Source organism: Monopterus albus, unplaced genomic scaffold (genome assembly GCF_001952655.1).
Source record: "Monopterus albus unplaced genomic scaffold, M_albus_1.0 scaffold29.1, whole genome shotgun sequence".
NCBI lineage: Eukaryota > Metazoa > Chordata > Actinopteri > Synbranchiformes > Synbranchidae > Monopterus > Monopterus albus.
The window spans coordinates 2,929,781-2,957,272 of NW_018127909.1; the positions used below are offsets into that span (position 1 = coordinate 2,929,781).

General features: G+C 42.7%; 2 protein-coding genes and 1 long non-coding RNA gene across 11 annotated transcripts in view; 1 reads left to right on the top strand and 2 right to left on the bottom strand.

The window, feature by feature from the left end:
• rgs12b (regulator of G protein signaling 12b) overlaps positions 1-1,239 on the bottom strand; it is a 46,300-nt gene extending 45,061 nt beyond the window's left edge. For 2 of the 9 annotated variants that reach the window (XM_020596070.1, XM_020596071.1), the window contains exon 1: positions 505-895. The gene's annotated coding sequence lies outside the window, so the exon portion shown is untranslated. Of the gene's footprint in view, positions 1-235; positions 315-476; positions 903-1,109 lie in introns of those variants that run through there. The other 7 variants (XM_020596067.1, XM_020596068.1, XM_020596065.1 and 4 more) reach the window with 7 other exon arrangements.
• LOC109957862 (uncharacterized) lies at positions 245-6,872 on the top strand. Its single transcript, XR_002274608.1, has 3 exons — positions 245-314; positions 5,998-6,162; positions 6,534-6,872. It is a non-coding gene; the product is annotated as an uncharacterized LOC109957862 (long non-coding RNA).
• htt (huntingtin) overlaps positions 4,602-27,492 on the bottom strand; it is a 35,862-nt gene continuing 12,971 nt past the window's right edge. The window contains 54 exon segments of the mRNA XM_020596076.1: positions 4,602-5,246; positions 5,383-5,543; positions 6,898-7,060; positions 8,184-8,292; positions 10,426-10,639; positions 10,758-10,872; positions 11,201-11,391; positions 11,519-11,674; positions 11,913-12,045; positions 12,160-12,290; positions 12,392-12,477; positions 12,603-12,742; positions 12,839-12,993; positions 13,145-13,248; positions 13,369-13,495; positions 13,590-13,774; positions 13,877-13,966; positions 14,079-14,256; positions 14,520-14,665; positions 14,873-15,080; positions 15,180-15,302; positions 15,466-15,601; positions 16,950-17,026; positions 17,252-17,428; positions 17,786-17,965; positions 18,088-18,229; positions 18,651-18,879; positions 19,107-19,249; positions 19,433-19,692; positions 19,827-19,949; positions 20,117-20,233; positions 20,326-20,462; positions 20,606-20,754; positions 20,902-20,957; positions 21,056-21,217; positions 21,299-21,377; positions 21,487-21,710; positions 22,578-22,655; positions 22,871-22,981; positions 23,096-23,220; positions 23,310-23,436; positions 23,606-23,817; positions 23,934-24,115; positions 24,255-24,400; positions 24,538-24,658; positions 24,935-25,081; positions 25,260-25,360; positions 25,519-25,582; positions 25,709-25,848; positions 25,932-26,029; positions 26,130-26,286; positions 26,768-26,907; positions 27,297-27,315; positions 27,318-27,455. Coding sequence (XP_020451732.1) covers positions 5,033-5,246; positions 5,383-5,543; positions 6,898-7,060; positions 8,184-8,292; positions 10,426-10,639; positions 10,758-10,872; positions 11,201-11,391; positions 11,519-11,674; positions 11,913-12,045; positions 12,160-12,290; positions 12,392-12,477; positions 12,603-12,742; positions 12,839-12,993; positions 13,145-13,248; positions 13,369-13,495; positions 13,590-13,774; positions 13,877-13,966; positions 14,079-14,256; positions 14,520-14,665; positions 14,873-15,080; positions 15,180-15,302; positions 15,466-15,601; positions 16,950-17,026; positions 17,252-17,428; positions 17,786-17,965; positions 18,088-18,229; positions 18,651-18,879; positions 19,107-19,249; positions 19,433-19,692; positions 19,827-19,949; positions 20,117-20,233; positions 20,326-20,462; positions 20,606-20,754; positions 20,902-20,957; positions 21,056-21,217; positions 21,299-21,377; positions 21,487-21,710; positions 22,578-22,655; positions 22,871-22,981; positions 23,096-23,220; positions 23,310-23,436; positions 23,606-23,817; positions 23,934-24,115; positions 24,255-24,400; positions 24,538-24,658; positions 24,935-25,081; positions 25,260-25,360; positions 25,519-25,582; positions 25,709-25,848; positions 25,932-26,029; positions 26,130-26,286; positions 26,768-26,907; positions 27,297-27,315; positions 27,318-27,455 — 7,626 coding nt within the window. The 3' untranslated portion in view covers positions 4,602-5,032.

The window sequence follows — 27,492 nt, forward strand, 5'->3', positions numbered from 1 at the left end:
CAAATTAGCCATGATAGCTTCTGCCCGTTTCATGTTTTATCTCTACCTGGGCTTCAAATATGCATTGATTCTGTGTACAGATCACAACTGTGTGGTGGCATAACTCTACTGAAATCGACCAAAGTGTCAAGTAAAACTGTAATAATAATAATACTTATTTGTTTTGTTTTAATTTTGTAGTACTGATAAGTTATTAAAGCATATTGTGGGGAAGGGACACTATATACAGTCACACCTGTGTAGGGCGGAGTCAGTGCAGCTCTGTCCAATGAGAAATATTTTTTCAAATGTTTTCCCACCTGGCAGGCATGCAGGTAAAATTAATACATAGCACCTTTAGCTTCAGCTTTTAAGCTTTGTTTACCGCTTATTGTCAACCAGGCCTGAGGATTTCGTTTGTGTTAAACAACTTTCAACAACAGTCACTGAGAAAATGTTAATGCTAGCTCCGATTAGTTAACTAGCTAAAGTGTTACCGTTAGCTTAGTTAGCTGAGCATGTTACCAAAGTTAGCACTGGTTGGGTAATGGTTGCAGATTGACAGCCATGCGTTTGTTATGTTGCACTAAGAAACGTGTGCGTTTTTCAATCAATTAATGAGAGAGTTTAATTACAAAAACTTCTCTTGCCGTAACTTGCTGTTGAAAAGTGCATCCACCCATGCTTAAACTATAGTCCCGCCCCCCGATTTCCAGCTCTTTGGAATGTCGGTCTGTAACCTTGGCGACGGCGGTATACACAGAGTTTCAAATCTTGTCATTGGTTTTCAGGGCTGTCACTCAGGCAGCGAACAGTCACGGAGATAAATTGACAAAAGTTAGACTGAGAAATCACAAATAAAAGTATCAACATAGCCTGTCAAAACTTGGCATCCGAAGAGTGTCTGCTAATATAATTACTGGGAGTATTACTTGGAGCAGAGTAGTCAGGCTTTTACCAGTACACAGCATGAAACAGACAGTATAAATGAGAGCAGCTGGCTAGAAAACGCCTGAGTTGTAAAACAGGGATGGTCAAATAAGAAAAGGTGGATGCAGGTCTTTTTTATGGTCTGACAAAGATGTTTGGTCCTGCGGGTTCACTTAGCAGGAGAATGGAAAATAACTTACTTGTCGTTGTCCGACGGCGATGCTGCCCAGGCTGTTTCCATAGTTTTGTAGCCAAGGTTAGTTAGGTAAACTCAGGGACGATGGGTAAACAAAAGAAAAGGCTGCACCATCTGGCGAAATAGCCTTAAGAGGAGGAGAGGGAGGTGTGTTTAGAGTGGGCAACGGAGGGGGCTGTACAGAAGGGACACAGTTAAAATGTTAGAAGAAAATAAATTGTAAAAAAGAAAAACATTAAGTTAACTAACTTCATATATGTACATTATGTGTTGATGAGCTCCATTCAACACTTGAACACGTGTCTGTGAGAGAGAACTTCATCTGGGCTGTTTGACTGTGTCAGTCTTCAGTATTTGCTTTTAAAGGTCAAGGTCCTTGAACAGTGCTACAGCCAGCACTACTGTACACCTTGAAAAACAGCAGCACACAGCAACAGGGATGATCATCTCAACACTTCACAGTGAAACCCTTGTTTTCATTTTCTGAAATGGAATTGCACTAAAGTCTGTCAACGGATCTAAACAGTGCTGAGACAGATGTTCTTTTTCTTTGCAAAACTGCAACCAGCTCAGCTGTATGTAGTGGTGTTTGCTGCCATATTATAAACTGTATAAAACATGATATACCCTTTGTAAAATTAACCATTAAGGTGTGTTTTGCATGTACAGTTGCCTGTACCATCATTTCAGCACAGTACTTAAGGAACCACATGGCAGAGATCTGGCAATCCACTTAATACCTTTTAATCATGTGTTAAGAGACACACACAGCAATTTGTGCGCACTAACCTCCGGTGGATGTAATACTGTAATATGTTCATCAGAAAACACAAGAGTTTCTATCACCATAGTGGTCAAGCTCAATTTACAACTCTCAGCAAGGAAGTTGTAATTAAAGTTTAACATCTTCAAATTCATTTCTACAACATACCATATGCACTAATTATTAATCTCTTAAATTATTAAAATGTACATATTATATACAGTCAATTGTCGTAAAAAAGGGGGGGGGGGCTTGGGGGGGAAACTGTATTGAACCAACTCACATCATCCTCAGTCTGTTCTTCTTCCATTGCCACATCCAGAGAATCACTGTTTTATAGAAAGGGGAAAATAGATTCTTTTAAAGCAGTATCACAGGCTTAAATGGTAAATGGTCTTATACTTGTATAGCGCCTTTCTATGCTCTTTACAGCACACTCAAAGCGCTTTCACATTATTTGGCCATTCACCCATTCGCACTCCCAAGCACACACACACACCAGTGACATCACCGGGAGCAACTGGGGGTTCAGTGTCTTGCTCAAGGACACCTCAACATGTTGACTGGACAAGCCGGGAATCGAACCGCTAATCCTCCGGTTAGGAAACGACCTGCTCTACCTCCTGAGCCACAGCCGCCCCCGCTTACTGCACAGATAGTTAATATTTAAGGGACACAGAAAGACTTCAACATAGTGATTCTCAAATTTTTCAGTAGATCAGAACAGCTACTACATTGCCCTGCATTTGATTGAGTGGAGGCAAAAAAGTGGAAGAAAAAAGATTAAAAGGCAAGCAGGTTAAATCAGTTGAAAAAGACCCATGTCCATAACCTCCATGCTCATCTCCCAAAACCACAGAAGATTTTCTAGGTAATCGTATTAGCTTCAGGGGTCCCCAGTCAGTCTTTTGCTCTTCTTATGCCTGGGGTGGGTACTAACAGATGAGCTGAAAAAAAAATCTCTTTATCCAACTTGTGAATTACTTCTTAGTGCATGTCTTGTTATCATCCATTCCTTTTCTCACCACACATCTAAAACACTGACGAGACAGTGGTGCACTGAATCTACTTCATGTTGGAAATCCAGTAAGAGCTGCAGAAGACAGTCATTTATTGAGTGAATACATTATTTTAACATGATCAAAGTAAACCAGTCACATTGTTTTTAAGGTTGGAAAGTGGTAATATATTTTAGCATACAAATCACTGATGTTTTCACTCTTATGTAATGAAGTACGCATTGCATATCAAAAATCTAATGACATGGAGAACTTCAAGTTTTTAAGTGCTAGATATATTTAACATTCTGCACACAGACAATTAACTATTTACCAATCTTTATCCAAGACAAAATATTTAAAGCTCAACAAAAACAGAAAACCCTTGCTGTCACGTGGCATCACTATGCTACACTTCCTTGTCTGTTGATTTGTCTAAGCTGCTGTTGGTCGCTAAGGTTACAAAGCTCCCTTTGGATTGTGTTGAATCTCTTCCACACAACAGTCACCGCAACCATGCCCATGGAAATGCAGTATTAAGGACTATACAAGAATATTAAGGACTATACAAGAAAACAGCAGTAATGCTAAGCATGCTTTCAAGCTCTCAGTGTACAGGACATACATATATTCAGTCTTTTATCTAAGGCAAGTGTATGTACAGAGTAACAACGCCCAGCACGCTCCCAGGCTACTCAAGTCTTCCATAAAACATTATAAGCTTGTAGCTTTCTGCATTCTGCTGTCTACTGATTCATGGATTTCTCATTTTCTGATCATGTGTCTTAAGAAAAACAAAAATCACATCTATTTAAGCTCTCATCTTTACACAGTTCTCATTTTACCATGCACCATGGCTTTCATATTACTTTACAATTACTTTTTACAAGATACAAAGGTAACTCCATTTAAAGATGACTAAATTACTTCCAGTCTCATTATAACAATAGTCACATCTTACATCCTGAGAATTAAAAAAAAGTACAAGAAACGGACAGGTGGGATCATTCAGGTGCACCAAGGAGCATATAACACATGAAAGCAATAAAAAAAAAAAAAAAAAAAAAAAAAAAAGTAGATAGATACAAGCAGTATCATAAAAATGAGGAAATCTGCCCCGCTACTGGTTAAAAAATCTTTTAAAATGACATCACTACAATTTTGGTGTTTTTTTTTTGATTGATCATTGTCACTGTCTGTAGATTTATGGGCTCTAAACGGTTAAAACCCATGTATAATTATGGAAATGCAGCACAAAGTCAGTTGTTTTTTTTATCCCACTTATATCCCATACCCGCCGAGCTCTTTGTCTTCTCAATATAACGTTCTGAATGGGCCACTGAATAGATACAGCAACTTGCTGTAATGGATGCAAACAAGTTGCATTTTCTGCAATGGCAAATACAAGTGCAACACCCATTCCCTGCCTCTCGTGGGAAAAAAAAAAAGTTACTATGGCTATTTGTGGTCACTTTTATAAACTGATGTGTAAGAATGAGCACAACATAAACAGAAAAAGGTCTTCAAAGATACTAATAATTGACAACATGAAGCAGGCGTTTCTGAACCCTCTGTCAGACCTTTAGCTCTCTAACAAAAACACTGAAAAATAGATGCATTGATATTTTAAATACGGTGCTTTGTCTTTTTATAATTAAAAATTTTTTCCATTTTACTGACATCACAATACTCAAGTATATTCTCACAGGAAAATAAATCCAATTTTTTTATTAAATTTTTTTTTTTTTTTTTTAAATCAAGGTGCTGGGTAGCAGGAAGTGTTCAAGGTGCTGTTGTTCATCTTGAGCAATGGTCTATGGGGTGGGCTGTGGTTAGAGACAGAACTTCCTCCAAAGTTTTGCAGCCAGTGTCGTCCATACAGGTGCAGGAGCTCACTCTTCCTATTCAGAGACAGTCATTTTACATATTGACTAAATCTGACATGGAATCAGATCTCGCTAGATTTTTTCTTTTTATGGGGTGACTTCTGTAGCTGTACTTATTTTCTGAAAAGGTAGGAAATGGATGAGGCTACAGTAGGGTTGTAATTATTTTTTTGGAAAATCATTCTGCTGTTCCCCACAACACAACGAGGATGTGTACATGGAAATCTAATTCCCACCCCACTCCTATCTCTGAGCCTGTGTCCATCTCAATCCGTTGCTCTCACAATGATGTATCCTGGTGGATTGACTGCAGACAGCCCAGCAGCTGGTAATAAGGGCTGCCTGGCGAGGCCACAGTCTCAAAGACAGACTGGAAAGCCCGGCGGTCCAGCTCTTCATCAATCTGGTGATGGTAGAAATCCATGGCCACCAGGCAGAACAGGCTGACGTCCACCACTTCACTGGAGCCCATTCGGCTGATAACGTGTGGCAGTCTGGATAAGAGCCGGAGAGTTAAAGACAAAAGGCCTCGGTGTTTGATGAGCTGTACATTTACACTCTGCTGCACCGCTCCCACATATATTATACATAGGACAATTCAATCATGAAATTTATTTCATGCAAGGATACAGGGCTGAGATCCACTGGGAAGTGGAAGCAGAGACGAAGAAGCAGGAGAGGCTCCACATGGCCATGGCCACCGGTGTCCTCTGAGTGAAATTGGACAAGGATAGCAGCACCCAGTCTCGCACCATAGATGACTGACCAGTAGCATGGAGTGTCTGGAAAACCTGGACATGGGCACAAAGCAGAGGGAGAGCAGAAGTCAGAGGAGGGAAAAACAGTCAAACAGATATGAATGGACAAAGACAAAAAAGGCCGACATGTAAGAGTTATCAAACTTATCTTCTTAAATCTACATTAGTTAAGGTATTTACTAAAAAAAAAAAAAAAAAAAAAATTTCATTGTGGGTTTTTTTTTTAGCCTACAAACTTCAGTTTGCTAACTGTGGCCTGACAACGGTGTGCCTTTCAATACAGCTTTTGTTTATAAGCTGCTTCTAATCAAAAATATGTCTGATAAGAAGTTGCAAATGGCACTGCCGTTCTCTGCCCTTGGTCTTTTGGTTGTGAAAGAAGAGTTCATGGAGGTGAAAAACGAGGAGAAACTGCAGTAAATGGGTGAAATCGTGGATTCTGCAACAACAGGCCAAAGCATTGTCTTCTTATGCATTGATTCCCTAGGCTGAACAGCCAATGAGAGTGGCCTCTCTCACCTACAAGGCCCAGCCAGTCTGCCGCCGAAACAATATGCCGTATTGACCGAAAAGCCGACCAGGTCCAACTGGCACGGGACACACTGGGAACACGAGCCCTTGACAGCCGCTCACCTACAGCCACGACCCTTAGGTACTTCGCACACCAGATGCCTCAGGCACTTTCCTTCCTTGTGAGACTCACTTGGCTGCTGGTGATCTTTGATTTCAAATTTGAAATTGAAAAAAATGTTGTAATAATTATGCTGTTCTGGAAAATTCCAATTTCTGCTAAATTAGTACTCCATTTCTAAATCGATCTGGGGCATGGATGGAGTTTGCAAAATTTAGGCTGGTTTTGCAAATCAACCCACTACAAAAAAACATTATTTTTATGTTTAACAATAGATTTCAATAGAAGCATACTTGAATCATTTGCTAGACTACAAATTCGACTGACTGCACTGATCTTATTTACTCTGTATTTTACATTCCTGGACAACAACTGAAAACCGGTGTCTCCAGCTCGACTTTGTCTTGACAACCGTTTGTCTGGTTGGACACAACAGAGCTGACCTGAGTGGTCAAAACAGAAGTACCAAGTAACAGCTGAGACTGGACTTCATTGAAATTCTTTGTAATGCTCCTTGCAACAAGCCAACTACCAGTAAGAGAACAAAACCTTTTGAGCACTGGAGCATTTCAGTGAGAAGAATGTGATTTTACCGGGTTTTTTTTTTCCCAGTCAGACTATAAGACTGCCTTGTGAGCCTGATGTACAGAATACAACATAACACATTCTGAATATTATTGTTTGGTATAAAATCCATAAGGAAAATGTTTGAGTCAATTTGTTTTTATTCGCATGGACTCATGTTGTGCTGCTGACCTTGTAGACAACAGTGGCCATGAATTGTGGGTAAGGTTGCTGATTGGACAGGAACTCCCCGATGACCTTGTTCATGACATCCTGTGGCGGGAAGAAGTCATCCAGGAACTGCGGCAGAATCCTGGACACCACTCGAGCCTCGCTGGGTAAACCTTTCCTGATCCTGAAAACAGGGAACCCCAGAAGAGCAAGTGATGTGGGGAAACAAAATTATTGTCAAGAAGAGCGAATTTTATAATTCTGGACACCCACAGGTCAGAAACATTTTAAGGTAAAGGAAAACAACCACAAAAAACTTTACACCTCTACACTAAACACATGTTAAGATAAACAAATACAAAACGTAAAGTCAGATTTATGGCTGCATCAGTTCAAAACCACAGATTCAAACCAAATGCATTTGAAAATGGTGTGAAATTGATATGGATATCACTTATTGATCTTTGGCAAGTTTTCTGTTACTTCTCACTATGCTCTGCTCTAGTGTGTGCGTGTGTGTTGCACCATCTCCTGCTGTTGTTCAAACACATGCCTCCTTAACGATACAGGTCTAGGAAAAAAACTGTGCACTATAAAGATAGTTGCGGGAGCAAACAGTGCCTGTGTCAGCAGCTACTTCTGAGTGCAGAACATGCAGTGCTTGTGCAAAGTAGTCTGTACCGGGAATACCATGGAGGTAGAACCTTTATGAAGGTGACACATTCGTGAACCGATGGAAACAGTACCATTTGGTGCAAGGGCAGTCACCTTGAAGCAAGTAACAGTGCGAGTGTTAGCAGCAATGTTAGGAGCTGCCCGGTTGGGTTGAAGTCAATAACTGAAGCTATTTCATTTGCAAGGACACACACCTGGGTTGTTGAAAATGTGGGATTTGGACAAATGAAAGTGACTCTGAAGCACATAAGAAGTCGGCAGGATTTAAGTGAAAAAGCAGCTGGAGGTTTACTGTTCACCAGTGCCCATTGTTTACTATTGTTAAAAAGAGTAGACATCATGTTTTATCTATTTGGCTTTTGCTGCCTGGAATACAAAACTGCTTTGAGGAAAGACTCATTTTAAATTTTATAACCTAGCTTGATGTATGTACAGTTTTTCAAATAAAAGCTACATTAAAATTGAATATCTGCTGAATCGAAATCACTCTGAATCACACTGTATCATATTACAAATGTTGCAGTTTTGTAGTATGCATCAAATCCTGTGAGAGGGAGAGATACAAACCCCTAGTTTGGTGGTTTCTGTTACAAAACATCGCAATTTATGTGCAATGGAAGGTTTGTGCCTACCTGTCGAAGAGCACAGAGATCCTCTCCATGGCAACAATGACTGATTCGCTGTCTGCGGCCTGAGGATCAGAGTGGGTGGGGCGACTGGCTGGGCTGGCTTTCTCCTTGCCTGAGGAGAAACCAACATGAGCCGCCGGGATGCCCGCAGCCTCCGCCCAAGTCAACCTGACCTCTAACCCCTGTCGCGTCTGAACCTGATGTAAGCACCGCTGAGAGGATGAGAGGGGGGTGGCACCGGTTGAACCAGTGGGAGAGAGATTAGAGTGGGAGTAGAGACACTGATACAGCATGACAAGATTCAGATCAGAATTTAGTGGACCTTAAACAAAAAACTGATGAATTTCTGGGAGCTACTGCCTTCAGTCAAATCACATCCTTAAGTAGGTTTTCTCTAAGTGACTGGTGCTTAAAGGATCAGACATTTTCAATGCCATGTTTCCTGGGTACATTACAGACTAGATGAGCCTCTCTTGTGACCTCAAGAGGTGGTATGCAGAAAATTAGGAGTCTGTTTGCATTTACAAGAATTGGGTTGTTGTTTTTTTTGCAGGATTTGCTTGCTAGCTCTTGGCAACAAAGAGGTGTTAGCCTGTCAGCAGAAGGACAACAGCATTCTGAGAGCTGCTAGAGTTAGTAGGGGCCGATGTAGGGGTTAGAGGTAGGGTATATCATAGGTATAGATGGAATACATGTTTCGCATGCAGGTTTTTTTTTAAATGCTGTAAACAGACATAATGAATGTGAGTCTAAGCAGGTAAGTTAATGCAGCAGGAAATGCTAGAGAACACAAAGATAGCACATGCAATTGTAATGACTACTACATTTCCTATCTATACTAGTCATGCACCCCCTTGTCTCCACCTATACTACTGTAAAGCAGATACATTTAAAGGCCAATATTACTTCAGGAAAGTACAATAGGTACCTTTAACTTTACCTATACAGTAATATCAGTAATCTGAGATAGACAGATTGATAAGAAAATGTGTGCCTTACTAAATGTTAAATCTTAGACTGCTTTAGGTATAATATGTTGTGTCCATACCAGGGGTGGGCAAGTCCAGTACTTGAGCTACTGCCCTGCTCGTGTTCCAACTATCCCTGCCCTACCCACTGCTGATTACCTGGATCGGGTGTGTTCAGCCAATCAGAAGCTGGAAGATACCAGTTCACTTTGGGTATGTCTCCTGTCTCTTATAAGGACCGTCATTTCCCTCACTTGCATCTTTTTAGTGTCTTAGTCCTACCCACGTAAGATGCAAAGAAAAGATGTGAGGAGAAAGGACTTGAGGAAACGCGTTAATGGCAAGAGACAACCTTTCCTCAGATCCTTCATTTGAATTGTCCGATCACAAACTGATTTCATATAAAGGGGCGTGTCAGTTCACAAAAAAACCAACTTTCCGCTAAGGAAGGTTTCATGTTTCCTCAGTCTTGGTTCCTCCAGCACCGCCCTCGATCCACAGAGCCAATATAAGAGACTGGCAACATCTTATAAGAGACACGAGACCCTGTGTCTTTCCTCACTCCACCTTCATATAAGATGGTATCTTACAGTGTCTCATTGATTGAACACACCTGATCCAGGTTATCAGCAGTGGGTAGGGCAGGTATGGTTGGAAAACAAGCTTGATTTAGCCACTTGTTAGCAACCACCCTTTTTACTGATAATAACAAAACACGATCAGATTATATCCTACTTTAACTGCTTACATATTTCTTTTGAGCTGTTCCCAAGGTGTGTTATAGAGATTGCAAAGTCCGGAAAGATGATTTTCAATCGTCCCACTATATAAAACATATCTTTCAGGAAGAGCAGGGGCTCCATAGTTTGATACAAATCATATTTGTAAGGAGAGTTGGAGGGGTCGTTTCAGAAATGTTTAAACAGGGACACCACTACAATGTACATGCTACTAGGAAGGAAAGGATCTAAGATAACCGCAGAGGGAAGAAATGAGACAGCCTTACTGAGGAAGAGCAATTAAATAATAATTAAACCTGCATGACTGCAAGCTTAACTAATGTTAGTACATCAGCCTGAGTCAGAAGTCTTGATAAAATAGTCTCCTTTTTGTGGAGTGTCCATGCAAGTGAGTAAGCCAGCTAGCCTGAAGCCAGGGTGAGTTTGCAGTGCAATGACACAGTCACAACTGCAGTAATCAAAGCACCAGTCCTAGCAGAGTACATGCTGGTGATTTAGCCAGCATGCAGTGTTAAGTCACGTTAAGGTCTCACTTACCAGTGTACATGCAGGTGAGCATGAGTCCCAGCGCGGCCATGGCTCTGTGCGGCGACGTCATGTTGACTCGGTCGACACTGAGTTTGACCAGTGCTTCTCCATCCACTCGCGTCAACTGCTCTGACAGCAGGAGGCGCTCCAGACCACGCAGCACGCAGTGATAGATGATGGAGGGAGTGGAGTCTTCGGTGGCCGACACCATCACACCGCACAACTGGAAGACAGTTGCAGAGGCGGAAGAGGAAGAGGGGAAAATAAGCTTTATATATTCTTTCATTCCACTGTGTATGATACACTTCAGGGTTTGTTTTCCCATGTTTATTTTACTATACCTGTATGACTCCAGCCATGAATTCAGCTCCTACATCCAGAGGGTAGTTCTCTATCATGTAAAAGGCCACTGCACACATCACCAACACATGCTGCTGGTTATGTAGGTTCACACAGCTGCAGAATGGGGGGGCAAACAGAACAAGTGGTGCAAAATGAAGATTAAAATGGAGAAATAGAAAGCCCAGTAGATATTTGTTTGAAATGTGAAGGGCAGCACCTAATGGCCAAGAATTGCAACACCTTCGTTTCCATCACCTTATTAAGCTAGATAAAAGTATTTGATCTGAAGACACACTTTGAGTGAAGGGGTGGGGGCACACAGTGACATTAAACACACTGGCTCCCTAAGGCTCTGTCATTATCAGTTTAGCTCATTAGATGATGAAATGAGGTCAGGGTCTGTGTGTGTTTTGAAGATTGAGAGACTGAGGGCAACACTCACTGAGCTATTGCCCTGAGGTTGGACAGCAGGTACTCCGAGACAATGGGGATGAGCTGTTTGGCTGTGTCATCCAGCAGGTCACACTCCAACACATACAGCACTCCATGCAGAGCCCCCATGCGGCTTGGCAGGTGGGTACTGCGCAAGTTCATCTCCAACAGTCGACACACAGGCTCAGCTATTGCTTTGTCCTAGAGATGAAAATTTTCATTTTTTTTTTTACATTGTCAGTAAAATACCAGATTCTACCAATCATCCACACACACATAATGTATTCTATCATCATCCTATGTCTACAACCTACATAGCCCTGCTCACCATGCCCAGTACAGCAGCAGCTTTGCAAATGGCAGGCACCAGGTACTGATTAAGAATCTCATCCTCAGGTGGGTGGAGCTTCTGCAATTCTATCAGGGTGGAGAACATCATGTCAAACTGGTTCCTCTCTGTGAACAGGTCAGACACTGCCAGCAGCTACAGAAAATGGCAAGAAGAAAGACAGTGGAGAAAGGTGAGAGGAGAGCTGATGTATAGATTTTTTCCTGTTCCCATGACAGACAAGCAGGTATAAATGTGAATGTGTTTGAATCCTAGCAAATTAAGGTCTTTGACACTAAACAGTTTTACCCATAGTTCTTTTCCAGAGGACAGTAGACAATAGGAACAAACAGACATCTAGCAGTGGGTGTGTGTGTGTTGTACTGCAGCTCACCGATCGGACCACTTCACTGATGAGGATGGTTGGGATCCTCCTGTTACTCAGTGAACCAGGGATCAGCCATTGGCTGTAAAGCTCCAGGAGAAACTGAGAACATGAGTGAATGTCCACACCTGCACGGTGCTTCCTAAAAGCACAGGAAGATGGTGGCAGGTTGGTGCACGCATGCTCATTTCAGTACATGTGCAGTTGAGACTACAAAAATGTGTACATGTACTGTATGTGTGTTTATTTGTCTGACCTAGAATTGATGGGAGATAAAGGTGGGGAGGTTGGCACAGGAATGTCTGCCTCATCTTCTTCATCCTCACCCCATTCTTCCTCCCTCAGAGGAGTGATGTTGTTCCCCAACCACACTGAATGGATGGAGACCTGGAGAGAGAGAGATTGCAGGTTACAAACACCATATTCCAAGACACCATTTCTAAAGTTTCTTCTTATCAATCTATTCCTCTTTTTACTGCTTCCCCTACCTGTCCGAGTTTATAGTCCATGTTGCCCATCTCCCTCTCTGTATTGATCTGAAGCAGCAGCTTCTCATGGCTGATCAGTGTACCTGCTGAAATAAAATTAATAAAGAAATGTATTCAATTTTAACAAATGCAAGAAGGGATATGTGTCAGTGCAGGAGTTTGGGGGCAGAGAGTATTTGAGTTGTTGTATGTTGGTTTCTATGCCGGTTACCTGGGGATGCTGCTGACAGTGAGGGCACAGGGTCCCAGGTGTGGTACGGGTGGTGTGTGTGGACATTGTCTCTTTTTGACACAAGAGCCTGAATCTCTCTCTCCACCTCACCCCTGATCATTGCAAGTTTCCTTCCAAACCTGAGTTCATACATACAAATAAACAAAAACAAAAAACTCTAGATGCTGCTACATTGTGGTTGCTGCACAGTCAATAGAACATAGATGCAGAGCTACCGTGTTTCCAGAGCTTTGAGGCTCTTGTTGCGAGGCTGCTGTTCCAGACAGCTCACTGCTGGGTTGCCAGCAGCGGGCAGGGTCATGGCACTCAGCACCAGGCTGGTGATGGCCTGCACTGCTAACACATTCAACTGTGTGCGCTCTAAGTCCTCCTAAAGACAAAAGGATAAAAAAATAACTCAAGTGTATAAAGTAAACAAATGCTTTCATGTTTCTCAAATTAAGCAATTGCATGAGTGAATGAGAATCTCGCCAACTAGCGGCATGTTAAATAAGTAAAATGTGTTTTATTTGTGTGTATACCTCCTGTTGCGCCTCCTCCTCCTGGTCCATAGTGATGGGTTGCGTGACCAGCACCCCCAGCAGAGTGGCCCATGTCTCCTCAAACTGTGTCCTGCTGCTCCATCCTGAACATAGAGCAACCATGGTACATGTAGCTAAGATGTGTAGATTTTGCATTTATATTTGTCTCCAAATATGGAGACAATATGGCAAAGTCAGTTTTAGTGCTCTGTATGTTTCTCTACCCAATGTGTTGATGCGATAGAGAAACTCTCTGAAGACATCCTTTTCCTGCAGGAAGTCAACAGGGATCTCAGGCAGCTTTGTGCCAAACTCTCCTCCTGGCTGAGGGGACCAGCCCAGTTTCCAAACCTACACACACACACACACACACACAGCATTTAAACAATCACACTAAAGCGTTCATTTATCTGAACTGAAAGTGATTTCTTTCACACACACTGACCAGTGGAGGCACTCGGGTATAGCTGTTGACCAGAGGTAGTCGAGACAGACTTATGACAATGTTGCGCAATGTTGGTGTGAGAAAAGGTGGCAATACACGGTTTCTGTGGTGACCCAGGGAAAGGATGCTCTGCAGGCCTTCCACCAGCTCTGCCATGATCTCACATGCTTGCCACTGATACATGTCTGCAACACAGAGGAAATATGACATCACATTAACCGCTAGAGGTTTCACATGAGATCGTAACACAACCAAGTAGTTTTACTGAATCTCTGAGGATTGCTCACGCTCAGCATGTGTAGAATCTACTTGGTCTCCTTCTGTCTTCGTCTTTTTCTTCTCTGGATGCAGCAGCTGGTCGCCAGGACTCACAGCCACTGAGAGGCACATACAAAGGGTTTAATCAGCGATGAAATGAAAATATGTTTAAGTCTCAAGCCACACTAAAATCATAGGGGATATATAAATGTGTCCTGCTGCCCTCGTTACCTGCAACAATGATAAGGCGTAGGCAGTAGATGAGGGAGCAGGTGTGTGTGGTGTACTCTGGGGTTGACAGCTTGTTCCAGACACAAGGCTGCTGCAAGGCCAGACACAGGCAGGACAGAGCCCACTGCAGGTCCACACTTAAGGGCAACTGGTCCTGGAGCAGACGCCACACTAGCACCTTGCCAAAGACAGTCGCATGAGGGCAGAAGAAGAATGTTGAGAATAAAAATAAAAAAAAGTGGATGCAAGCAAACAAAGTAACATGCACTACTACACCACTATGTTGCTAAGGTTGCCAAAATGTCTCTGTCTATTCTACTGGAATGCAAACAAAGACATTTCCTTTAAAATACTTTGACTTAATGCATCTACAGTACAAGCATGAATTGGCTCTCCAGAGCACTCAAGGGGCTAATAAACATAACACACTTGATCTTTTACCTCAGTGGCAGTGCAGGTAAAAGTGGTGATGAGGTCTTCTTTATCAGAGGGAATATGCAGTGAGGAAGGCAGCTGACTCACACTCAGCAGGTACTGAGACAGAGCTCTGCAGAGTGACAGAACCCGGGGATAGAAACCTGGCTCATCTGAAAAACAGATGACAGTGAACACATAAAATACACTGATCTGTAGGCTGAGGTAGCAGAACATTTTCCACAGCCAGTTCAGGATTTAAACCATCCTCACACAACTGAGGTAACCCATGCTCACTTCATGCTTGTTTATCAAAAGCCAGCCCAACATTTGACATAAGCCTTCATTCTGCAACTCCGTAACATTCTGCCCACTCTCACCATACACATCAGCCAGTTGCTCCCAGTATGGTTGTGGCAGGGAGGGAGGCAGGAAGGACTGGTGTGGAACAGGAAGTGACCCAGTGACTCCTGCCAGTTGCTCTAGGGTCACCTGCAAGGTGGTTTCCAACAAGAGTGACCCCTGACCCCGTGCTAACCGCTGCAGCCCTATACTCAGGCATGGACACAGCAGGCTGAGGTTGAACTCCTGGAGAATGACAGAATAGATAATTATGAAGTGAATATATAAATAGTAATGAATAAAGTGACTATTCATCATGTCCTGAATGGCTGAAAGGCGTATCACCTTGCAGTTCATTATGCCGAGGAGATCAGCAGGAGGTAGTTTGGTGAGAAGTTCTGTAGTCTCCAGCAGGGAAACATCTCCACGAAGACAGCACTGAGACTTCACCAGAGCCATGTACCACTCCTGCCATATAATGAAATAAAATTACATACACAAGTATGTATGCTGAAGTCTTTTCTTTTGTGATGTTCCTTGGTATGGTTTTGGTTGTTCTATGAACCGAGATTGAGACACACAGTCAGAGACAAACAAAATGGGAAAATACACTGTGATCCTGATTCCTCACCTTATCTGCAATGACCCGTTCAGGGGCAGGGGGTGGATCGCCATCTAAGGGGTGTGATGTCACAGGTGGGGTGGGGCTGCTGGTGTCGGCAACAGTGGCTCTGAACCTGTCCAGCAGGGAGTAGAATCTCTGATGCCTGTGGGTTTAGGGTTGCAACAGTATGAGATTTTCACAGTATGATAACGGTCTCAGAAAATATCACGGTATTACACAATTACTATTAGTATCAGCTACAACGACCCTCAGAAGAAAAAAAATGGGTCTTTTTGATTTCAAGTGACTGTAGCAGTCAACTGAGCTGGACTACAGCAGTAGACTGACCCTGAAGAATAAATAAAGTTATAATGATGACAGCATACAACGATTACATGTTACATAACTAAAGCATGTTAGCACCAGTAGTAGAGGAAGTATTCATACTTAAGTACTAATATCACACTGTAAAAGTAGACAACTCTGTTACAAAACGTCCTGCATTAATAATGTTAAGTACTCACTGCAGAAAAATGCTTTATTATAGAGTATATTATATTATTACATTAACAGCCTATCACTTATGCACTGATTTGCAGGATTTGACTTGTAGTTGGTTGAGGTGGCGCTCTCCAAGATTATTTGTATCCAAGTGCAAGTGCTGATTATTTTCATTACGGGTTAACCTGCTGATTATTTCCTAAGTTAATTGACTGACTGGTTTGCAGTAGTGAGACATGCCATCACACAGCTCTAAACACTTATCCAAATAGTTGTTAATTTACTGTAGGTGCATGAGAGTGCAGCCAGACCTGTCTGTGCCTTCAGTCATGCACACAGGTACATACTCATTTTATGTGAGCTGGGAAAGTTTGTGTTTCTGGGGTCAGATTGGGATCAGTGAGAGTTCTTTTCTAAGTCAGAAATTAGCAAATGAACAGACAATATGGAAAACTGTTTCAGTAGCACATTTTATAACCGACTTTATAACTGTTTATTGTTTGGGATTAAAGTTATAAACGGGACACATACTTTGACCTGCACGGAGGGATGGTGTTCGTTTTTGAGATATCCAAAGCAATCCTACGCCATTGATTTAAATTTCTTTTTTTGGTGGATAGAGTTTGGTGATTTCAGCCTCCTCTCCGCTACGTGTCTGTGGGTGTGGCGCCCATAGTGCGGTCTGACAGGCACTCGGGGAAGAAAGGTGGGCATGCATTGCTTTTTTTTCCCCCGATATCTTCAATGATAACAGTAATTTTCATACAATAAAATACTGTAAAACTGGTATATTCCTGCAACCTGACATTCATTCTTCACTGTGACAGAAATCAGTCCTGCTGATGAAAAGCAAGAAACTCTGCAGATTTAATACACCCTACATTAGGAATATCTGTCAGCCATTGCCACAACAGCTGACAGTTATTACAAAGGTGATTTATAAGCAAATTATAAGTGTGCAACTGAACGCTAACACTACAAACTATTACTAAAAATGTTTCTTACTGTACCTCTGAGCCAGGCCACTGGTCTGAAGGTATTCCTGGATCCTGTCCAGTTCTTCAACTGGCAGCTGAGCTATACTGTTCTGCAAGGGGGAAGGGACAGATTAATGTACGATCAGCCTCAAAGAAATCACAAGGAAACAGCAAAACGTACAGCATATTAACTTTAGCACTTTTTCCTAAGTAAGAAATTCTCAAGTTTTCCAAAGCTTCATAGACAGACAAAAAGTTTGCATCCAAATAATTTAACTAATGTATCACAATGTATTCAGCAACAGAATCTAATGCTCCACATGCAAGCACTGTACCTGTAGTGTCTCAGCCAGCAGCATCTCAACCCTGCGACAGGCCAGTGTGTCCACCATGCGAGCCAGAACCCTGAAGGGTGTACTGAGCAGCTTGTCCACATATAGCATCAGCAGGGAGCCAGACTGACTCAGGTGAATTCCTTCCAAACACTGCAGTGTCTTCTTCAACATGGTAGGCTGCAAAGACAAAGAGAGTTCAGGTAGTAAGGCAAAAAAAATGTGAGGAGGTGGTGAGGAAGAAGAGATAAGGAAAAAATTAAATTATGCCTATAATGAAATACTTTAAAGAAAAGAAAATGACCATTGGGTGACTTAAGAAATGAGACAGCTATAAAAGAATGGAAGGAAAAAAAAACTGAGGGGAATTACTGGGCAAGATGAACAGAGTGGAGAAAGAGCAGTAACAACTTGAAAAGAAATCAGGATTTATTTAAAGTACTTTGGTCAAGAATGGTTGTTAATGTGCTTTATAAATACAACATCTTGGTTAATGAGGGATGATGGAAAGAGGCAGATAAAAGAGTGTAATCTCACTGTAGTGAGGTTGTCACAGCGAGACTGGATGGCCTGGATGAAGAGGCCACTGGCAGCTGAGTTGCGGTGCACAGCACTGATGAAATCCTGAACTGGAGGCTCATGGGAAAGGCTGATGAGGTCACGCACATGGTTGACAATCAGCCAGGTCAAATGCTCTGAGTCATGGAGGTTCTGACACTAAAGAGATAAAAATAAAAAACACTAAGGCTAGGATAAATCAAGACATTTTTGATGATTACTGTCAATTTGTTATTTATTCCAACATTGTTAAAACACTTTTGCATTCTCAAGAGCCTCACCACATAGTCACAGAAAAGGATGAGGGCTCCCCTGCGTACGATCTCTCTATTGACCATTGCTAACCGGGACTCTGGCTTCTCTTCTTCGCCTTCCCCTGGGGAGTAAGGGCTCAGCAGCTTTGTGCAGGAGAGGCTGTGTGTCCTGAGACAAGGAACAAAGAGAAAGATGTAGGCCTGGGTGATGAACAGAGGATTCAAAACTATTCTAAATTTGTTGTTCTCTTATATACATTTTACTAAAGCTTACGTTATAGTAACGCATTAACAACAATTCCTTTTAACTCAGTGCTTTTGACGGACAATTAAAGCATGCACATTCTGTGATTATGACCCTTGGCCTGCCCCATAGTTTAGGAAATCAGGAAGTGATGCAGCAGTGGAAAAGAACAGAAATTTTTGAATGGCAAGATCAGCTTCAAAGCTTCCTTATAGTGCCCATTTGACAAATCACCTAAAGAGGAGGTTCTTTTTTCTTATACCAAGTTCATCCATTTTGGGAGTTTTTCCCCCTACACAAATTCTAAACTTGCCATTGATGAGTCCCTCATGCTTTCTGTACCTACCTGGGAGTCTGGTGAATGTCAGCCCACCAGGAGTAGTTAGTGTAGTTGATAATGAGGAGGACCTGGCACCAGAGCAGAACCAGGGAAGGGTGGGTGGTGATGAGAGACTGCACCGTGCTGTTCAGCTCTTCTAAGGTGTAGAAGAGGCCCTCTTCAGGTCCAGCCTGTCCACCACCACCCTCACCTGTCAGGAGACGGCTGGCTGCAGCTGTTATCCTTCGAAACATCCCTGGAAGGAAGAAAAGAAAAAAAAAAAAAAAAAGAGACAAACAGATCAAGAATTTTCACATGGTTTAAAAAAAGACTAACAATGTCCATCAGCTCCAAAGGATATCATGCAATGGTTTTGTTGCATTTAGTTCATTTCACTATAAAACTTAATCAGCTGCTAATTAAAGAAGACACTTGTTTTATTAAAAAAACAAAAATGAATATTCAGTTACTTTGCATGCTCACCACTTTTGAAGATGTGTATGAGGCACATGAGCAGTGTGCCCAGCTGCTGGCAGTAGAAGGTGTGCTGCTGCTCTGTAATGTCCACTCTAACCTGCCTGGAAGAAATGTCATCCAGCAACACACCTACCAGCTGGAGCAAAAACCTGGAGGGAGGGGATGGAGGAGGGAGGGGGTGGAGGTGGCAATGAGACAATCGTAAGCAAAAGAGAATGAAGAGGAAATTCAGATATGTGAAGGCAAGATAACTGCAAAACAGCAGTGAATCCTTACATTATAAAAATATAATCTCAACCAGACAGTGAATACACACACACACACACACTAACCTGGCAAATGTTTCCTCAGGTGGGACTTTCTGTGCCTCACCATTAGCTTCCTGGTTAACAAGCATGTCAGCAGCAGGCAAGTCATTTAGGGAGAGGCGTTGCTGGTGCAGGCGATGGACTGTGTGGCAGGACAGGAGATGTGGGGAGAGTGAGAGCTCGTGGACCCGGGAGAGGACAATGTCCTCAGTGGACTGCGAGACGAGGACCCTGAGCACTGCCAGAATACCAGACACCCACAGCTGGACTGTAGCTACTGATGCCTGGAGGGGCGGAGGTTTGATTTCAAGTCAAACTACAAATCCACATTTCATATCACTTAGCAAGAAGTATATAGAGAAGGCAAATGTCTGTCCAAGTCTTTGTGCACATTTCGATATCAGATGAGATGTCTCACCATAGTGGCCGGGATGGTGAACATACTCTTGAGGAGCATGTCTACAGGTCTGAGGGAGGAGGGTGCCACGGTCTCAAACAGAGTGTTTAACACTCCCAGTGCCTCTGGAGAGTCCAGATGCATCTGTGAGGACAACATACAAACATGTCTGAATTGTCAGCCCATTACATATATTCAGTGGTTACTATTTATCAGTGTGCATCAACATGTCTGATCTTAAATAGCATGATTTAAATTTGCAGGGAAACGAGCTGATTATCACAAACATATACAACCTCACATTTTCCTACCTGCTGCTTAGCAATCATTGGGAGTATGACATCTGCAATCTGTCTGGACAATCTCTTCCACTTGTCCTCATTCTCTTTGTGACACTGCTGCAGTACAAGGATGAACATCTCCAACACCTACAATGCACATGTAAAAGCCAGTGTAAGGCTGAGAGAAGAGCACCCAGAGTACCTCATGGCATTAACCTGCTGTGTCTTTCTGCATATACCTGATGGTGCTGTACCAGTCTGAGCAACATGGAGACCACAACTTCTTTCTGTGTATCCAGCTCTTTGCCTGCATCTGCTTTGTTTGAGCCCCTCAAGACAAACAGGTCATGAACTATTGGCTGCAATGCTGGGATGGCTGAGAAGGAAGGAAGTAAGAACAAAAGTACACTCACATCAGTTATTAAACTTCTATTATGAGAATCACTGGCCCTGATTACAACATTCTTACATGCACAAGAAATGACTGCATGTGGCATATATTGCTTGGGTTTCTCTCACCGTGTGTGATGGCCTTCCTGCCGCTTGCCATGATGCCATCACACAGCTGGATGATCTTGGGAATACTGATAATCTGCTTGGAGTGGTAGCGCTCATAAGACAGCAGCACCAGGAAGAAAAAGATGTTGGGAATGATGGCCTCTGAATCTCTGTGCAAGAAGTACAACAGCTACAGTTCACTTTCCAGGACAGCTTTGTCAAATTTGGATCAATAATACAGTGAGCAAACATGAGCTTTAATCACATAACCAACACAACACAAGGATCTTTTACAGGATTCATAGAAGAAGATTTACCGGAACTGCCCCACTTCAATGTACTCAAACTGCTTCAGGACAAAGCCTATGAAAACCTAAAATGTAGCAAATATCTTCATGAGTGAGCTAGAATTCACAGGTTGAAGATAAATGCATGAAGACCATGTGTGGGTTTTTTTTTTTTTCCTCTAACCTGATCCGAGTCCAGCAGGCAGTAGTTGACTCTGAGCTGCACAAGCTGGGCGAGCAGGTCCAGCACTTGTCTCTGCAGGGCCACTGATGTGCTGGTGGTGTACTGCTTCAAAGCTTTGATCACCAGTGGCTCAAACAGACGAATGTGGTTGTGGATGGCATTCTGGGAAAACAAAGAGGAAAATCTCAAACAACATTTGGTGTCTTGAGCTACAGGTACAATGTCAGGGTAGTGCATGTGTACCTTGTCTCCTCTGTTGCGTGCTGCATTTGCAATGTTGGATCTCAGCTGGTTGGAAGCTTTTTGCATCACATCAAACCATCTAATAATAGACAAAGGAGGAATGTTCTGCAATGTTCTACACATTCTATACACATTTATCTCAAGCACAATGCCTGCTCCAATGTGAAATCTGTGTTGCTACAACCCACCCAGAAGTGTCCTGCTCCTGCTCAGCCTGCACCATGTTACGGAGACTTGCATCAGCCAGGGCCTGAGTGAAGTGTGTGTACGGTGCCATGAAGCAGTAGTGATAGAGGCCTGGTCGCACGCTTGAAGAGCCAAGACGGAGAGCCCTGCCCTGGGAGCGGCTGGGTCCGCTCAGGACGCCCTCAGACTGGGATGCCAGATTGGTTCCAAACAGGGTCTTTAATAGCTAATGAGTAAAAACAAGTCTTCAACTATTAGAACAAAAAAAATGTTGGATAATATGACATCTACAAAAACTAAACTACATATAAGGTATAATTTTCTGAAGACATTCTGACTTGATTCAATAAACTCTCAAATTTAGTCTAGAATAAGCTATAAGATCTGAACATTTTAACTAGCAACCCAGAACCTTTTTCTTGGCATTTAATCATCATCAGGTCTTGTCTTAATGCTGTTTTAAACAGTCTAGTATTCCTGAGAGATGTGGGCATTGTAGTGTTTTCTATTTCTGCAATTGTCAGACCATTTAATTGTTGCACTGCTATTATTCAGTGATCTTGGTCTTGCACAAATGTTTTGGAAATACAATTTTTTTGTGTGGGTTCTTGCTTCCACAGGATCAGTAAGCACACGGGACATACCCTACACTTTCCAGCAAAAACCACCCTTTTATAATTCTGTTAGTATTCTAAATTGCAGTGTTTAATGCAAATTGTCGACATTTTTAACTAGATTTTTTTTGCCGATTCTATCCATCTTTTTATGAACTGTAGAATTTGTCAAGTGTCAAAAGAAACAGAACAAATCCGAGCAGGATATTACTTTGTGTGTCTCTATAAATATGAATGTATGGAACCATCGCACAGGGAAACCAATGCCTTTACAGGCCCTGTCGGCAGGAACCAGCCTCGCTCTGTGTGGAGTCGCACCGTTTGCAGCACACTACTCAGTGCTGGAACCATAAAGACTACCACACACGCACGTGCGCGCGCGCGCGCGCGCACACACACACACACACACACACACACAGTGCCTTTAAAAATAGAAACAAAAATTAATAGATCTACACTTACAAACAGAGATTACTGACCTGTTGTACACAAACAGTAGCCATAGTTGGTTCTCTGGAGAAGCAAGACTTGAGGTAACCAAGAATTTCCTCCACACACTGACAGAAAAGATAAAACATTTTTTATCTAATGGTTTAAACATGCATGAATAACATCCTCTCATTCTTGTTCATTGGCTTGTATTAATGAAACTAAATAACTTAATTTGTTTCCATTGAGCAACCAGTCTAAGTCAACCAAACACACCACATTCCTACTCCCACTAACATTACTTTTTACACTGTCCTACTGGAGTTGATAAAGTCACCTTTACCTTGCTGATGTCATGTAGTGTGGCCAGCTCCAGCAGCTGAGACAGGACGTCTAAGGTGGCACGCAGGAAACCTCCAAACTTCTCCTGGCTACTGTGGAGGTCCAGTGTCACCTAGGAAACAGAACAAATACAGGTCACTTCAACAGCAACTACTTGCACTACCCTAAGCTCATAAAACATTTTTGTTATGACAGGAAATGCTTTAAAATCAATTAGTGTTCTGACCTTGTAGTTGGCATGTGTAGCTTTGAGGACATCGTAGAGCTTGAGGTAGGGCAGCAGGTGGTAAAAGCTGCCGAGGGTGGTAGATTTGTTGATGGCCGTTGACCCAGTGCTGTCTGCTGGCCTGCCTACTCACAAAAAACACAACTTCACTAAATCTTCACAGTCAGTCAGAGAGATGATCTGTACCAGTGTTAGTGCATAGGTGTGCATATACCTGTGTTGACCTCATTGCTTTTCTTTGGACTCATAGGGACAGTGCTGGGCTCAGCAGTATCCTTCTCTTTGCCTTTTCTCCGGATGGGACTGAGGGAGGGGGTGTTGCTCAGGGATGGGAGGGTGGCCTACAACAGTAAGGAACAGAGTATAAAACCAAACTCGATAAAATGCTTACCTACAGATGCAAATTGTAGTTATAAGATGGCATAAGCCAGTAAAATATGGCAGAGAAAGAACTGCTTTGACTGAGAGCCAATCGAACAAAACAACACATTGCCTCTTTATCAGACTCACCTTTACTGCTGGTCCGGGTGGTGTATCATCCAGCACGTGTGCGCAGATATTGAGGATCTTCAGAAGGTGGGAAAAAAGCTGCTCCACCATGGCCACCAGGGGGCGCTCCAACAGCGCTGCCCATGGCTCCTCCATCTTATTTGGGCCTGTGCTCCCACTGCTGCCGTCCTCCTCACCGGTCCAGGGGTTGCGCATGCATTTAGTAACCACAGCTAGAAGTGTGATTATCAGAAAGGTTAATCAGTAACTGCTTACTGTTTTTTGAAGGCTTTGCTTGCTTGAATGGTGGTACAGTAAAACATGGTGACATTTTTATGCCATTACCCACCAGCAAGCAGATTGCCAGAAAGCAGAAGTGCATCTTGGTGTGCCGAAAGATCCAGTGGAAACCAGGCAGAGGAGAGTAAGGAGAGGACCATGTTGGCCATTCCCACTGTCAGACTCCTCCGCTCAGTGTCTGGTGTAGATGAGGTGGCCGAAGAGGCCGAAGCACTGCTGGACTGTGACAAACTGCAGAAAAGAGACACAATGACAGAAAACAATGAGGTTTGTAAAGAAGAATTTGAATACACAGCAAGGGTAACATATTACACCATCTATGATGGTAATTAAAGGAAGAGTTCATGAGGGAGAAAGAGAGTACACAAACCTGAGGGCCCTGCCTCTGCTGCGGCTGAGACTAGAGCGGGAAGAAAAGTTGCTACCGGACATAACATAGCCACAGTTCCAGCCGGTGCTCCAAGTGCACACTGGAAAATTTGAAGCCAAGAGGCACAAAGCCTCACAGCAGCCAAACTGTAGAAGATCAAGCAAGGGAACAAAACTTAACCATTTTATAAAAATACAAAAGCATACATGTACATGCACACGCTCCAGAAACTTGTTACAAAGTAGACAAAAAGAAAAATCCTTATGCATGTGTGGAACCTCACAGTTAGGGCTCTGGAGGTAGAGGAGGTGAAAGCATGGGACACAGCGGTAACAACCCTGGACAAATTATTCTCCAGTGTGACATCAGACACAGTGTTAGACAGGTTGTAGCCTCTGTACGTCCTGGCAGAGAAAAGAGTTCAGTTCATCTGTGGTAATGTCATGAGCTTTGTTTAAAAGTGAACAACTTGAACTTTAAAGCAATTCTGATCACAGAGAAAGAGGTGACAAACATGCTTCCAAGTAGCAAGCTTCAACAATTTGTACAATAATACAATATATATTTTAGATGCAGCAAAAGAACACTGGATCAATGATTGAGAATTATTTTTTTTTGAAATAATATAACCTTGACAGCCTATCAGATGTGACATCAAATTAGTATGAAAGTGTAAAAACCTTGTGATTGTGCTAACTGTGAACTGGGAGGGGGGCTGTGTCTCATGCATAAGCAGCTGCAGGTAGACTGAACACTGGTCTCGGGCAATAGCCACCACTGGGTCCACCTGGCCCTGGTCACAGTCATAGAACAACCTGGAAACCAGTCTGGTAGAGAGAGGGGCACAGAGACACAAGGAAAAGGTTACAGGAGACATGAGAACTAAAAAAAAATACTGTGTTAATAACTGTACTAAAATTAAAGATATGCTGATCTAGAGTGAAGTCCAATATATACATTACAGGATGTGTGACATAGACAGTCCCAGATATATAGAGTTTATACCTGCTGACTGCAGAGGCAGCCACATGCCGCACTCTTGGATCGTCATCTCCCAACAGAGGGATGACCACATCATTCAGGACTCTGTCCTGCAGCCACAGCCGCTAGACAGACAAATAGCACAAATGAGGGAATACAGTCAGCAACCCAAGTTGAAAACTAGAAAGGATACACCCTGGATATGTGTCTGCAAACATTTCAAGAATTGCATTTTGCACACTAAATAACAGAAGGAAGGTACATAACAGAATGAAAAACTTACCCCTGTGTAGTGATGATCTCCTTTATGCAGAGTCTCAGTTGTCCTCTCTAGAAAATTAACTAACCTAAAACACGGGAATAAGAAATGACAATTTATTTAATGACAGACACTATTCAAGTGTAGCATACACATTCAACTTACCAAAGCAAGTGATTCAAGTAACACATAAAAAGAACTAAATCGATCCTACCGGAAGTCCATCTCAGCCAGGGTCTCCAAGAGCTCAGTGCGAACGAGCCAATAAGAAGAATCCCTCAAAGCCAGCAGGTCTATCACCAACTGCAGGCCAAGTTCACTCATGGTACTGCTGCACATTGTCATGATACAGTGCTGAAACACATGCACAGACAAAAGGTCACACTCACAGAAACACACACGCAGATTATTGACACGTTTGTCCAGATCTCTCTTACCCTGACTGCAGAGCAAGCCATCTTACAGGTAACAGAGGATTCATCTTTCAGAGATTTCTTAAGCAAAGGCACCAAATCCACCAGGGACAGAGGGTTACCTGGAGAGGACCAGGACAGACAGATGGGAAGAGCACAGTTAAATACCATCCAGGCTTTCAATGTGTCCCTACCAAAACAAAGACACACAAAGACACTAACCTGTTGTACTCCGCACACTGGCCAGCCAGGCGTGTACATTGTAACGTGTTTTGGTGAGTGCGGCCTGTATGATGGCTCCACAGAGGATGGCTGTGGCCCCTCTGATCTGGGGGTCCCCATGGTCAATGAGGCCCAGCACATCACTGATATACTGCTGCTCTGCAAAGACACAGACAAAGCAAGCATGATCAAAGATGGTGCTAAAGGCACATAATAAATGCATTTTGTAACTGGCTGATGCTTCCACTGTAGTAACCACCAAGTCTTTTGCAGTACGGAACAACGGCATCAAATCTGTGACATCAGACTTTAAAATGACTGTTTATCACTGCATCATGACAAATAGTGATTTCTCAATTTTACAGTGCCATTCTCATGCCTAAAAGACATGTCACAGTTTAACATCTACAGTGAATTACCAACAGTCCACCCACACATATTTTCACTTACTGGCTGCTTAAACCTCTTCTCAGGACTGTGTGGATGTGCAAAAACTGTGCTTGACTGACATCTTCCTCACTCGTTTAGTTTACAGGAGCATGGAGACCACTGACATCGCCTTGTTTCCTGTATAGCCCTGCCCACCTTACCCAGGGGCCTGTATCAAGAAGCAAGCTCCACTGATTTGAACTGTTAACTAAACAGGACTAAAAACCGTCCAGCGGCTCCAGGTACAGGGAATTAAAGAAGGCTTCAGGATGCAGCGCTGCTGCTGCCCCAACACAGCTGACCGCCAGGGCCTTTACACTCACTCGCACCTCCTTGTCAGGGATCAGACCTGGAGAAACACAGAGCAAAGATATTAGTAGACAACCAAGTGAATACCCTTATGAAGTTCCCATATTTGTAGAGCTTTGATCACAACCACATCTCAGTCAAACCAGTAAATTTGTATTATATTATGTAAATTTAAACAAACCTCAAACATCTCACTCATCTTCATTTGATTCTACTCCTATTTGAATGATTTTCTTTTCCTATTTACAACTTCCCAAAAGGTTGTTTAATATTGTTTCCCGGATATTTAAATTGTCCTTTCGTAAAAATAAATACAAACGAGTCTGAAATTACTGTACTAAACCGATTCAATTTTTACTCAGTCTTATTATCCACAACTTTTAAAAATCTACACTTGATGTATTTTGGGCAGTTACAATCATTGCTCACCATTCTTTTGTGTCGTGAGAGCAGGAAGGAAGCGGCAAGAAGCCTTACACAGGACACCAGTGGCTCCACCCCCTCGTCTGTGTAATGTCCAATTGGACCTTTTATCCGCAATGGCTGAAAAGCAGGCAGACAAGTTAGACAGTCAGGTGCGGAATAGATCTGTCAACCTTCTCTTTCAATGTGAAAAGCTGGTGGG